Source organism: Spodoptera frugiperda, chromosome 23 (assembly GCF_023101765.2).
Source record: "Spodoptera frugiperda isolate SF20-4 chromosome 23, AGI-APGP_CSIRO_Sfru_2.0, whole genome shotgun sequence".
Taxonomy (NCBI): Eukaryota; Metazoa; Arthropoda; class Insecta; order Lepidoptera; family Noctuidae; genus Spodoptera; species Spodoptera frugiperda.
The window spans coordinates 4,323,961-4,339,802 of record NC_064234.1 but is presented as its reverse complement, the minus strand read 5'-3'; the positions used below and the strand labels follow the sequence as shown (position 1 = coordinate 4,339,802).

The 15,842-nt window shown below is 35.8% G+C and overlaps 1 protein-coding gene across 16 annotated transcripts in view; it reads right to left on the bottom strand.

The window, feature by feature from the left end:
* LOC118267189 (syntaxin-1A) overlaps positions 1-15,842 on the bottom strand; it is a 53,759-nt gene that overhangs the window by 10,433 nt on the left and 27,484 nt on the right. For 5 of the 16 annotated variants that reach the window (XM_050702954.1, XM_050702958.1, XM_050702961.1 and 2 more), the window contains exons 4-7: positions 13,449-13,523; positions 13,082-13,338; positions 11,345-11,482; positions 10,949-11,059 (exon numbers count right to left, since the gene is read on the bottom strand). In XM_050702954.1, coding sequence (XP_050558911.1) covers positions 10,949-11,059; positions 11,345-11,482; positions 13,082-13,338; positions 13,449-13,523 — 581 coding nt within the window. Of the gene's footprint in view, positions 1-3,879; positions 4,029-5,192; positions 5,288-5,379; positions 5,496-5,720; positions 7,715-10,049; positions 10,304-10,948; positions 11,060-11,344; positions 11,483-13,081; positions 13,339-13,448; positions 13,524-15,842 lie in introns of those variants that run through there. The other 11 variants (XM_035581017.2, XM_050702959.1, XM_035581020.2 and 8 more) reach the window with 10 other exon arrangements.

Genomic DNA, 15,842 nt, shown 5'->3' with positions numbered 1-15,842 from the left:
TTCATTCAACCAATACTCCAATCGGGCACATAATAGTATTAGTAAAGTAAATAGTTTAATGTAGTTGAAAGGCTATAAATATCCTTATTTCTATGCCATGTACTCTTATCCGCTTCGTACTAGTTGGTTTTCTTTAGACAGGTCGGGACCATCGCCCAAGTACGTTATAGTAAGTTAAAGATCTTCTTCCAATAATCTCTTATGGATTGATTGCTATGTATCATTAGTAAGGTACTTTTTCAGTTATACTGTTACAACTTTAAATAACGAAATAAATCGCAACAATATTTTAATTGCAAATCTCTTGCAGTTGCATCTGTCTGGCAGTAAATAAATATAATAACCATCTAGGATTTATTTCCATAAATAAAACTACAAAAAGGTACAGCAGAAAACACCGTTTATTTTATAATTATGAGAGAATTTCAGATTGATAACCTACATACAGAATATAATATGACTATAAAACCAATCTAACTTGAATTTTACATGTGTCCAGAATCTCACTGTAATATTCGTAATACAAGATTTTGTAAGTATAACAATGATTTAGGTATTCAGTGTTCCTTTACAAGAAGATTACGAGACAATTTGTCATAGGGAATAAATACAACTTTAATATAAATTCTGAAATACTTATATAGGTACAAGAAACATCCGTAAAACGGTACTAAACTATTTTAACATTTTGTCTAAACTAAATTATGAAAATAACATGATTTAAAATAAATTATAAACTCTAATATAATATTATAATAATGTTTCACATCATTCAACGCCAAGCAACATCAAAGAGTCAGAAAGAATAAAGCACAATTGTGGAAATTTGATAATTACGAACATTTAACTACAAATTGAAGTCTAGCGACTCTACTGATAAACAATATAATTTGTAGAATATTAGTTTGAGTGACGCCCCTCCTCAGGGCGCGTTGATCCGCATCATTATACATGGGCACCTCAAGCCTCTACCGGCAGATCGCAACATATTAAACTAGCTCTAAGTAAATAGCTGCTCTCCCCCCTTGGTGGAAGTCAGACAGTGTAATTGCTTGCACGATATAAGCAGATCATGATACTGTTTCTATGTGTACTTTGAGTACACAGTGTCGGTGAAATTCCTTAATAATTACTTTAGCTGAACAGATACATAAGTAACAGGCTCGTTACCTACTTCGCTGAGCTAACTCTTGCCGGTAGACACTCGCTTACTAAGGTACCCTTTATTTATAAGAATACCTAATGATTTTCAGGAAGAATATTCACATGACACAGACGATATACAACTCTGTCGTGAAACAAGTGACTAGTATTTAGGAAAAATGTTGAAGACTTTAGGCAATAGAAAATTGTTTTCTCAAAGTTTGCATTCATCACTGGGATCCTAAAATTACATTTCAAAATGTTCGTTGTTTACAAATTCTTACCAAGCATTAATTTGATCCGTGAAGTGTAGTGGTTTAATTTACAGAGCTACGGGTTCTCAATGAATTCGATCCGAAATGTACTATTGTTTATATACCGTTATTATTCAACTGTGATACAATTACATACACATTCAAGATTGAAGAATACAAGTTTAATAAAACATTATTCGTTAAAACAACATAAAAAGTCGAATAAGCTTAATAAACAGCACTGCAATCATTTTGGATTACGTTTAACACTTACTAGCTATCGTCTGTTATGTAATAAAACGCTATGAGAATTGACACATAAGTATATAAACTATACTAATTGTGTACGTACTTATACAAAATTAGCAATCCAATCAACAATATGCATACTATTGATTATGAAAATATCTATGCTTTACGATAATATTGAGTTTGTAAGACCGTACAGGTGTCGCGTCCCGCCAACGAGCAGGCCCACGGCCCGTACTTGAACACGAGAACATCACTTATATGTACACTAACAGAAGATACAATTGCAATATTACGATTGATATTATAAGAATAATAGAGATTATTAAAAGCTGACTAGAAGTTCGGTTATACCTACTCTAACGATTTATATCATACAAATTAGGATTGGATCGGAAGAGTTCCGCCGTGCGAACAGCGAGCGGAACGCTTCGCGGTCCGAGGCGAATGGCGGAGCGCGCCGCGGTCGCTAGTACTTGTGCGAATGTTCCCGGGGCGGACGGCGGCGCACGCGCACTACTAACGTTACATTGGTGTCAGGTACCGGTTCCTTACTTACCTAGCATGAGATGCGACTAGCGGAGTCAGCGCGTGCCCGCGGCACTGCGCGGGAAGACAAGCGAGACAATTGACTGGCTAGTGGAGAGACGCGGCTGACCTCCATCGATTTAATGAAGCTACTCAGAGAAAAGGTATCACCTAATTTCTCTACTGTTACGAAGGCAACTAGATGAAATCCTACTCTTAAGGATAAAAATCTAATTATGCTATAAATGTTAAAATTAACATTGCTTCATGTTCTTAAGTAATGAACTGCAGAGAGGAGTGCGGCCGCGAGGCGGGCGGGGGTTAGTGCCGTTGTCTCCCGCGGGCCGCCCCTCCACACAACAACAATATGCATAATATTATACGACTACATAATAATCCTTCGCGATAATCGTTTAATTATAACGTTATTCTCTTATAGGAAAATGCTAATATATTATGTTGGTGCTTAAATTTTCGAGTGACTCTACAATATATTATTACAAACGGAAAATACTGTTCAATAACTATTCATATATTGCTGAAGATTCTTTACTTCAAATTTATTAAAAAAGTTACCCTAGCTAAAACAGCTACATTATGTATTACTGTACAACGAAGAGCGTCTTAAAATGTATCAAATTATAATCACTCAACTATAAATTTGATCGAAAAGCGCCAAAAATTTCAATGAGTCGTTTATACTATGTATTATTTGAAAAGTTCAAAGTACTCTTACTGTTTATTAAAAGTTACATTCACAATAACAATTCATTATTATTATAAAGTTAACTAAACAACAACTGCATCTACTATCACACATTCGAAAGTTTTAAACAATTTTACAATTGTAATCGAACTTTATTATTGCTACGGCGACGGCACGCCGGCGCGATATGCAGTGCGCGAGCGGCCCGACACTGACCTCGACTGACTCATTGACTAGCTGACCAGCACTGACCACTGACTGACTGACTACCTGACACATGTCGGCCGCGCGCTTCTAATGGTGAGGTAGAACCTAACGATATCGCACCACCCCGCGCACCCAGCCCCTGCCCCTGCCCGGTGTCGCCCTCTACAGTACTATATGCCACGTCACCTCCTCGCCTCACAGTATGCCGACCACTAGCTAGGGGTGCGCGGGCGTTACTCTCCACCTTTCCTCTAACCTATCAACGAGGTTAACTATTCACGATTAAACAGAAATTATTTGAGACTTAACGATTACATGAATGATGGTAACTGTCAAATCTTTGTATCACTTTACTTATAAATACAAACTATATTCACGCTATGGCGTCTAGGCAACCATTTAGTGATGGATATAAAAAAAAAGTTCATTACTCGATCCAGATTTTCTCTTGCTAATCATTATATACTTTAAAATATATATGAATAGTGAGGAATATCATAGTGGAAACCGAGATTATTAAAAGTCTAAATACTGTTATGCGTGTAGATACTAAGTATATAATGTACGTATAACTAACATATGTATATTCATTGATTATTGCGCACTAAACTATTATTTAGTATATTTTTCATAAACAAACACTTGTTTTTGTGTGAACGCTATTGAAACGAATACGTATTAGAGCCAGCGGCAATGGTGTGGTTACGGCCAGTATGTATATATAGTTACTACCGACGATAACATCAAACATTAATGTTTCTATGACGTATCTCAGATGATAAGTAATTGAATATAGTTTGAATGTTACAGACGAACTTCTAACAACAAATAAGAGGTGTCGATACGTGTTGATGATTCGCTCTGTTGCAGAATGTTGACTGTTGCCAGGCGGGATGCAGGCACCGAAGTATGCGCGACGATTTTTCTTTGCAATGACGGTCCTGGAAGTTCACAACGACATTATTTACTAGAGCTCTAAATATTAAGACTTTTAAAACGGAAAGCGATAATCTCAGGAAAGAGTTAATATTTCAATGAGAATGTTTGTCTGCAGTAGTCTTTGTATATTTTTAGACTTGTTACGTGCCCGTCCCGGATTATCGCAAACTGTTACTTGGTTTACTAATAGTTAATAAAATACCTATTATTGCTACGGATATTGTAGTAAAAAACATGAATGAATTTCCCATAAATATGGTTTACATGAATCCTAATTTATGTTTACTAGAGATATTTTACAAGATGGTAATTGACGACCTAAGGTCCTTAGAAACCTTAATTTTGAATGAAAAAATTAGCAATTGTTGCTTTAATTTATTGGTAGAAACAATTGCAATTTTGATTTAGATATATTTCTACATACTTTTCAGATGAGTTCCTTAAAACAGCGACAATTGCTGAAATCATTTTTGTAAAGTAATGTGCGTTGTATGATATTTGAGATGTAATAGTATATGACACCTAAAGTAATTGAAATGAAGTGAATCAACCTATTGATAGAGTAGAGAAAAACTGTAATGAAAACCTAGGTAGGAGTAAAAACATCAAAACAATACAAGGTGCGAAAATATAAAGAAGTGCTGGATTATAAAATAGAAAACTTGATTAAATTGTAAGTAAACAAAATAAGCGGTCAGGCAATTTCAGGATATTATTTTTATATAATTTAGGATATACAAAAATCGGAAAAATTGCGGTGTCATATTGAATAAGTTTGAATAGTGTAATAATTTTGTATCCTATAAAAATGCACATTTTTTAGGTCGTCATTATATCCTGAACTAATAGCAAATACTTAACTTACAGCAAATATCAACGCTCAATATTCCGAGTAGCAAAATATAAATAATTAATATTCTATAATATAAGAGTACAATATTATTCCTAATCAAATATTAGTATGCAACTGACTCATGCAAATTTCAAACCCCAATTTCTATAGTTATGTTATATACTTTTTGTTGTGTCCAATATAATGGCAGATCGGTTAGATCGGCGTCTAAATAATAAAGCATGGCTTTATCGAATGATATAATCTACTCAAGTCTCGAAAATCTAACTAGGGATGCGGTCTATAAAGCCCAGTTAAATGTTGCGCATCAAACCTGCCCCCGTGCCCCGTTTAGAAGAATGTGTTATACACGTAGCCAGTCGCAATGAGGCCGAGCACGAGCAGACACAGCATTATCATTATCTTCTTCTGCACAGTGGACAAACACAACACACATTAGTACTAGCGGGGACGGCGAGCGACGCGGGCGGACCCGCTCGCTCGCCCGCACTTACGGTTACCTTTGAGCATTTGGCGATCGAAGTACGAGAGTGGCCGCTCAAACGAAATAGCTGGACACGTAGCCCACGATGACGATGCCCAGTATGAGCAGGCACACTAGGATCATGATCTTCTTCTGTAGCCCGCGAATGTGAGGGCCGACCATGCAACAGTACGCTTTATACGTGGCTCGCGACACCGGCCGCTTCCACTCTTATACATAGCATTACCATACATATCACATAAATACTGCACTATGTAGTCATTGGCTTCCTTCGATACAGTCAGGTGGGTGCGTCATTTGCCTTGCACAATGTTGTACATAAGTAAATAAGGTATAAAAACAAAAATAAAATAAAAATTGAAATAATAAATATAAATGTAATTTTTGAAATTATAAACATATTTACAACATGAGTAGTTTTAAGATTAGAATTAATAAACAACTTTGTAACACGCTGTTTGATGGAGGGGCGTTAAACTATTTGTTACTTATGATATATTAAGAAATAAAACATAACTTCTATTAAGGTCTCAACATAATTAAGTAATTAATCATCAATAATAATTATGAAAATGGCATTAAATTATATTTCACAGTCTTTTAATTATATAAATAAGTGCGCAAGCTAAGTGAAATATATCGGCGAAGTTGAGCTAAGACAGTTACACTTTCAATTAAACGAATATTACAATTGAATCACAGTTATATGTTTGTGCTACATAAGTATAACACACGACTTAGTAAGTGCAATAACGTATCAAATAAACTAGAGGTATATGTTCAATTTGTGAAAATATCATCAAAATGCTATTAATAAATGCAAAAACGTTATTACAGGTAAAACAGTAAACGGGTGCCATATTCACTGTCTAAATTCACCAGAAACAACATTCCGGACTGAACACACAACAATAGGAATATAGATATAAATAAAAAAAAGAAAACTTAATTTGTTTGTAACAATTGAATGAGAGAGTTTTACATCACACACTGTACATAACGATGAACAGATCGCCTAAATAATACTTTACAAGTATCATTAGTAACATATCAAGTAAAATTCACTAAGTATAGTGAAATAAATAGGTATGACAGAAGCCTCAACGAATACTAAGGAGTTAAAAGTATGAGAACTTAAACTAGATAAAATACTGGTCACTATATCTTTGATATTGACTCGTTGAGCACTCAGTGTGCCTACTCTTGACTCCTTTTCTTGTATCTCTTGTACCTTTATAAAATGTCAAAACATTTGTGCGATTATAACTTTTACGTGTTTAAATTTAGAGTTTATAATCTGCGAGCAAATGGCCTTACAACAATATAGAGGAAAAAAGCTATTAAATATTATAAATTCACCAACGAATTGCATTAAATAAACTTTAATAAGTAGTTAACAAACCGCGTAAAGCTAGTAAATATTTATTAATATAATAATTAATATATTTATTTCAGTGGAGCTAACAGTAATAGGGCAGAAAGAAGTCGAATAGAAACATTTGTGTACTTCAATAATAGTGCCCTGTATAGGTACTGTGATGTTTTGACTAATCAATTTTGAGTTGTATACTTATATACATCCATTATAATTAAATATGTTTATATGATATAAGACAGCCTGGTAATACCAGTAAAGCTAATATTAATATTAAATAACTTACAAATCTAAAGCACAATCTATATTATTGCACTTTACACATATTGTCTTCGAACTTTACCGTAGTTGACGGCAAAATATTTATAATCCTGTTTAGTTATATTATGAAATTATACAACGGTGCTCAAGTACTCAAAAAGGCTGTGTTACAAACTTGTATTTGTATTGAATAGCACCTCGTAGATGGCGCTGCGTACGCTTGTCCCTAAAGTCTTCTCATCGCGAGAATCTTCCCTATATTTATAGAATATAGTCGCAACATAACGTTTGTGTACAGCGCATGAACTAAATTAATTAACAATGCTGAATAATCTAGGTAATATCATAATACAGCCTTTTTGATCTTAAAACTTAAAACACAATGCACTTGCTACATCCATGCATGTCTGTTGTGACATTTACAACAACAATTCTGTGTTTAAATAAACAAGCAAATATATTCAGATAATATTATCGTATTTAATGTAGTTATATAGATAATCTACATTTGACTCAATGGTATACAGACGAATATCAATGTTGGATGTATGTGGTCACAAACCAACTGAATTCTTTCACTTAGTCCATGGAGGTCCGACAGTGGTGACGTCACAAGCCGGTTGTCTTCGCACGAAGTTTAACTCAGCCAAATCGCGAGTATTATTGTTAATATAATCAGCGTAACACTCAGGCATATAATGATGAAGATTTTTTTCTGTAATAATAAAAAACAAAAGAAAAACAAAATAAAATCGCTGCCATGGATATTATATAAAATGAAATCGACAACTTTGGATCTTTTGTTAGTTAGAATACGATTGAATTAATTCAATAACAAATTGCTAAAGGTTTAACAAAGAAATAAGGTTGTCGATTACCTATTTTTTTTCTTAATGAGTTTGTGTCAACCACTAAGTTTGTTTATATCATGCTTAGGGGATGCAATCCGGACTATACGCGCATTTTCACTCAACGTCCAAATTCGATTTCCGAATCAGGATTTTCTGAATAAGAAGACATTGTTATTCAAGGACTGCATTAGTGATGGGCGTTATTCTGTGCAGTTCTAAATTAAATAGGAGTAATAAGCAGTTTTTGAAACTTGTTACTCATCCACGAAACTACGTATTATCGATTACGCCTAAAAGACGTTTCGAAAATGTACCTATGTCACCTTATGGTTTTCAATTTCATAAAGCCCAATTAAAAAAATATGTGATTTGATTTTTCTGTTTTTATTTTAACCCAAATATTAAGAAACATCATATCAATAAACGAATATGAGTAGATTGATTTATTTTCATGAAAAATCCGAAAAACCCGGTACATCGGGATAGGAACAAAATTAGTCCTTGAAAATCCGGATTTTAAAACAGAACGGATTTGCATTCCCTAGTCATACTAGTATAATTGCAAAGAAAATAACATTACTGATTAAATGATTAAACATACTTACATCATTTGGTTGTTGTTTACATTTTAGTGTTAAGTTGGAAAGTATGGAACAGACAACCAACATATCACTATAAACAAAACATCAATCGGCTAGAGTTACAGTGAAATCAATCTTCAAGGTAGAAACTATTCATCAGTAGTCGCAATACGATGACACAATTTATTTGTCAATAAAAATTAAATTTAGGGAAAATAGAGATGCATGTACAGTGTACATTGTCTATTGGCATATATTTTTAACAGTTAAGTACTGTTTACACTTATGACAAACTTAAAACTATATTTTCCTTAACAATTAAAGATAATATCAAGAACATTTTCGGAACCTTGAAACCTTCATAATTACATATCTTTCCTTAGAAAAATATTGTGACTTGTTTTTCTAATTAAGAACGGAAATTACATATTTAATGTAGCTATAATAATATGTTAAATATTGATTCATTAAGAACTCTAGCCGATTCACATTTCACATATAAAATTGCTATCAACACCGGAAGCAAGTGACAACACTACACACATATGCCGTCACCAACACGACACAAGGCCGGATACGACATGATTCTAAACTTGAATTTGAAAACAATGCTGGCTGTAATGAAGGCTAAATGAAACTACTTAAAAACACCATGAAGGCTTGTTGCAAAAAAAAAACATGTCTGTATTCGACCTTGTTTACGACACCAAGTCTCTATGGTACAAAAGAAGGCAGTAAGCTGTGAACTAGATTTATGCAATGCAAGTTCCTTCATTCCGTTACATAACATTTCATGCGGCCTAAATGCATGTTAAATATCACTGTTTTTACACACGAAAACGATTATTACTGCATGTCTAGGACACATAAATATTCTTTAGCTACAAAAAGAAGAGATATTAATTTTTAAATATTAAATTACGTAAAGGAACGAAGGAAATGAACTTTCCAATTCTCATGTTGGTTTAAACATTTTATCGGAATTGAAGAGTTGACAAATTCATAGTTTCAGCGTTTTCTGTCATGAAAATGAGTTACGTCGAAAGCTGTTGTACATGACTGTTTATATTTCATATTAATTCAGTCAAATGTGAACCCGAAACCGTGCAGTCAGTTTAAAAACATATTATTATGTGACTTGTACTTACATGTATAGTATACATGCATTTCGGATGTACATTAAATCGTTTACAAAATGCATAAAGTGCAAACCAACTTCAAGATAACTTCTTTCAACTGAGTTAGAGAGGATTTTGGTGTTAAACTTTAATGAATCATGTTTCAATCATTTCTCTCACTAGTCTGAACTATATTCTTATTCAAAGATTATTTGGTTTCATGCAGCATGCTTTAGAAATGCAACTTCAATAGGACATTTGTTGTCCATTAAATATGCAATTATTGTTTAAGTATGGAAATGAAAATTATAAAATGAGTAGATCAGTTGTGGTCGACAGTCGATAGCACGTTACAGATGTGGCCCAATGTTGTTTGAGAAGTCTCTGTTAGGTAGCGCCTCACCCCCAAGATCCGTACAGTAGTAGAAACGTTGTAGGGTTTCGCAGTTTAGTAACAGGCGGCGGCTGAGCCGCGGTTTAGTTTGTATGTGTAGCATTACCTTCCGCGCCTTGGCGGCGTACTCGCCGGCCTTGCGTATCTCGACGCGGCCGTAGTCGACGTAGTCGGTGGCTTGCGTGACATGGTACTCGATGCGATCTATGAGCTCGCCCTGCTGTGCTAAGGGGACGGCGCGGGGAGGGGAGGGACGCGACAACGTACCGCGGCTAGCGACACCCACGGACGATTGGTTCATACGATTTTATACAAATCCCCAAAGTCAATATCGTGTTACAGGAGTCGACCAGAGTAGAGCTGCAGCGAAACGTTAATAGGTAGTTATATAGAGTTATATTAGGTGTATTAAACCCGTTGATTAACCACAGTATCATTTCCTATAGACGAAGTTAAATAAAGTTTAAAACTAGAAGCACAAACAGACACACGTGTTACAATGTAATGACATTCAGTGTTAACCTAGTAATTGCACGGTATGTTATATTGTAAGTTTATGACAGTTATTATTTATGATACACCAAACAGTTGTTACATAATAACATGTTAAGAGATTAGTAATATACAGTTATTATATAACAAGGACGACCATATACAAAAGGCAAATTACGCACACACCAATGAAGTCATAGATTAGTAATACACAGAGTAAGGTACAAGATTAGGTTAGAAAGCCCACCTCAACCGTTTGTTAGTTGAGCCGAATGAACACAACAGTCAAAGCACATAGTGTAGACACATTAATGGAAGGAATGAAAACACAAACACGAGTGAACCAATCACCGTATCATCATTAACAAAATGCAGGTTCAACGAATCAAATCATACACAATGAAACAAAATGGAGTAATGTCGGAGATAGGACGGGACGCGGACGAGGGACAGGGAGAAACAAAACAAAAACAAATTAGTAAAGAATGAATCTTCATTGAAATGATCACTCACCCGTCGGGCTTTGCTCTGATATTTTAGGGCCTTCTTAGTGTCTTGTGTGGCAGTTTGGACATAGTCCACAGCGTGTTCTACATGATACTCAATGCGGTCGATCATCTCTCCCTGTATCCATACGAACAAGTTAGTATCTTCACTCTACAGGGAAACTACTACCAAACTACTTTCTACATTCGTCTTGGGACCAGACTGTGAGTGTATCAGATCTCTTTTACACGTTTTATAACATTTTCAGTTGTTGCTGCAGGCAGACCTGAGTAAAAATTAATTACCAATTTCAAATAACCACCCTCTTTATTATGTTGGTGGCAACAAAGCTTTGGTTGCCTGCAACAACCGCTGTGCCCGTAAACCGGTAAGTAAGTAAGAACGCATTGTGTAGCGTTTGACCTGGCTCTCGACTAGCATCGCCATGTCCATGAACATGTCGTGCAGCTCGCGGATGGAAGTCTCCAGCTTGATGATGTCGGCGTGCCGCGCCTCGATGTCGGCCAGCGTCTGCTTCGCCTGTTGGGTCTCCATTATTATCTGGAAAATGCCGACCAACATAATCAGAATAAGCCTTCAAGGAAGTTTCGTTTTTTGCCATTTCTATGACATCATCTTTAAAAACATTAATAACGTAGTTGGTAATTAAATATAATGTGAGGCACTTTGGTTTGATATTATCATTATTTTCGCAGCGATCAAATTCGCGTATCAGATGGAATGCGAATCTACTGTAGTGACATTTAGATCGTATATTTATTTGGATGCCGCCCTCATTGTTGTAGGAAAATCATACGTAGGTATTCATTTAAATATAGATGCTTATATCATCGTCATGCCAGTACATAAACTCACACGAATTTGTAAATGTATTTTCAGGCGAAACATTTTACTGCATTGCACGCTATTGATTATTTAATTACTGATCAGAGGACAACACTAATTGCTATGCAGTTACGGCTAACGCTGGCAGAATGTAAAATATCACAGTTTATAACATTTCCGCGTTCATCAAGTGACAATGGATTAAACATTTAATTTCAACAAGACATTTTGTAGAAATATCAAATTATTTATATAGAAGTGTGTAGTATAACGTTAGTTTATATAGTAATTGTATCGATTGTTGAATTATAAATAGATTCTCATAAACTTGTCGTACATTAGTGACGTAACAATACTGGCTAACGTCCCTCAAGCCCTCAATCGAACCGTCTTTGGACAAACTGTAAGATACCCGAAGGAAATGGATTACTATCGTGTTCATAATTTCACGTACGATGATATAGCAATTTGATACAGGGTATGTTGCTATTTGTCTAATGTATTTATGTATTTATTCTAGTAGATTTACTTTTATTTGAGATTTCGTATTTCGTAAAGTGAAAACTGATACAGACGGTTAGAGCTTGCGGTTTCATAATTAATTGACAAATAGCTAAGAGAAATACGTTGATCGAAATTTCGACTCATCGAATAATGATCATAATGGTCAACGACCTCCTACAACCTTCTCTACCGACAAATAGTTTGAAGAGGTAGTATGTACGATTCAATTTATATAACAGACAGGAGTCTTGATTTATAAGCGACATTTCATTCATTAACATAAAGAGGACAGACGAATTGTATGAAGAATCTGTATAACATAATTGTGTAGTTTAAAGCGGAAATGTCATGTGTAGTGTGAGTAACTGCCCCACATATAACGTAAACTCAGATAACGTCACACCTGCGTAATTATGCCCTTCTTAACACAATAACAGTTCTCCAAGTGTGCCGCAAAGGCTTGGCAGTGGCGCGTATCTCCCGCAGCCAATTTGTCAAGTTTTGATTTAGTGCTGCAACTTGGCAAGAGTTACAATGGTAATCCTTTAGGGGTTAGTAGGTCCAAAAGTTTGGAACGTGGAGCGTGAGTTCCAATGCTACCCGGGAAATATGAAATAAGAGAAAAATTAAACAGACATTTGGTTTTACTTGACACTAAGGGGGATTTTCTCATTTGTACCAATGCGGAATTCAGAAATGTTTTAAGTTTTCTTGTTTTTAGCAAGATTATGTGGCTTGATATATATTTGTAGCACAAAAACATAGAATAACACACATATCAAATAAGATGTCTGTATAGTGTATACTGACCCCCTGTGTGAACACTGCCGAGTTGCCCTGCTCGAGCATCTCCTCGAGCTCGTCGTCGGTGGTGGCGCGGCCGGTGATCTCCAGCTGCCGCTGTATCCTGCTCTTGCAGCGATCTCGGTAGTCGGTCTGCGTGCGGTTGTACTCCGTCATCACCTCCACGAACTTGCGCGACAGCGTCGAGTGCTGTGTCTTTCTTATCCTCAAATCCGCTGAAGATTTATTCGAGTGCTCCTCTTGCTCGATGTTCTGCTCTATGTCTGTGAATTTGTTGAACCAGAATACAGAGCTGTTCCCCTACTCCAAACGTCCACAAAAATAAGATAAAAGATACTATGGATAGACAATGGCTAAGTTGCAGTCCACTTACGTTTTAACTTTCCTCTGACTTTGTTGGCAGTTTTCTTTACGTCGGCCATGAGATCTTCCAGTTCATGCTTTGTTTCTGAAAAATAAAATAGGCTTCGCTCAGAAAAATGTTACCGCAACGACCATCTCTTGAATAAAATAAACATTGTTTTATTCAGCTGCATCCAGTTTAAAACGTCAGGTGGTTCATGCATAATACAGCTCGTTATCTATGTAGTAATATAATTTTCTGTTTGATTGCGAACAGAGTCGCGTGGGTGTTCTAATTGTGTATCTAGTAATCAAATTCGCCAAAACGATCGATAGTTTGATACAACGGACCGTGGATTGGATTTGCATAGGCTAAATAAATATTTAACACGTTCTAGTAAACGCGTTGTATTTTATTTTAGTTCAATATTTCAGACGGGTAAAGCAGGGTATTGATTTATGTTCCAGTTTGGGTCTCGGTAGGACAGTAATAAATATTTTATAGACTATTAGGCTTCTGTTAGCTCAATGACGTAAGATTGCTGCAGCATACAAGTGAGTAGGTATAAAGACACAAAAAGTAGGTAATAATATATTTTACAAAAATATTATTCAGACTTTCAGGCGTCGATTCTTGTTTTAGTGCCTTAATTTAAGCTACTAATTTTACGCAGTCTTAACTGAACCAAATAAAGTGGCTAAAAATAAACACTGAATCAATAGAGACCACGGCCGAAATCTCGTACGCACGTTTATTTGGATATCAATCAAAGTCGGTGTTCCTACGTGACATTTCTACGTGAGGACGTCTCTTCAAGAGGTCAATCGGCTTAATAAGAACCCGGCGTTCCAGTCTTATGGCTGTTTAGATGAGGGGAGCAATACAATTAGCAATGTCCATGGGATAAGTGCACAATCTGCACCGTATTGAAAACATAAAAGGCTAACGACTGAATGTCTGAAACAAATTGCTTTGAAAAACTTTGTTCCACCATTTCGAAATAGTTTCTTTGTTGTCTCAAGAGACGCATTTGCTTAAATACCCATTAGTGCACCGTTTTAAAAGATCTTTCGTTATTGCTTAAATATTTATTCAAATTTTCAATTGTAAAACTGAAACCACGCGACGAGAACGTATCATTTTCGTTTCATGAAATGTGTCCCGGTATCGAGATCGATTTCCTCGGGCATCACCATAACGACTTTTCCTGTGTACCACGTGGCGGAAATTGCACTTCCTCGAACGAGGGAGGGCGCTGAATATTTACCAAAACTGTGACTAATCGAAGATAGGAGAAACAATCGTTTGTAGGCATTGATAACACAATCGTGAACGCTTATACAACCGACTAGTCCCTCGGGCATGGATTTGACACAACTTGTAGCCAATTTGCATAAACTATTTGGTGTGCACATTCGAGTACGTGAATAAATTGTCCATTGAATATTCTGTTAGCTTTTAGTTGAATTTTGAATTTCTAGGGGATACACTGCATAAACATACGGCACGATGTACAAATTGTCGCGCGCGCGTAGATGATACTTTCCCGGCAATGTTGTTTCAGAGCGGAATCCCTAGTGGGGTATTATCACCTGCCGGTGCCTAGCATTATGTTCTAAAAGTTAGCGCCGCCGCCGTCGGAGCCCGAATCCCTTTTAAGCTCGAAGGTCGGGTCATTTTGGGAGTATTTAGTCACTTTAGTGTAAGACTTTTTGGAGAACATACAAGTGCTACCTACTGGAATACAGTTCTAGAAAGCATGTTACCAATGACTACAAAACAATTTATATGTACAATTATGTTAATCAAAATATAATAGAACTTTGTGCACGTAAAAGTTACACGTAAAACACTCTGTAACATGCTCATATAAAATGAGGCCACTACATATTTTGTACCTGGTAACCTAAGCCAGAAAGTGCACACCGCTGAATATGAAAACCGTTTTATGTAGAGCACAAAAATATCTCTAAAATTCCTTTTCATTGAAGAAAGAATTCCATTGAAATAATTTACCTGGCCCGCTCCGTGTAGACAACGCAAAAAATGCTTCTAAAAGGAAATCCAATTTTTCGTATCGCCGCCGATTCATTTTGAAGTTGATCCTTTCTATTCTATAGATTTAAGATTCCCTTTATGCCCGTACATTATGTATATTATGACAAGGTATAAAGAACGTTGGTATAGGAATATGTTACTTTAATCTAATTTGTCTAGTTTGACTTTTGAGATATAGGTACTGCCTTTCATCATAATAAATCATAAAAACGCAAACCTTAGCTACAGTTCAGATTCAGAGAAAATGTATTAAAAGAAATACACATGGTTACTATTAGCTAGCCATTTTGGGAGAATCTTTGAAAAGATTGGAACTACGTCTATACTGTCTGAAGTAATAATGTTCGCGCATAGTTACAATGCTAC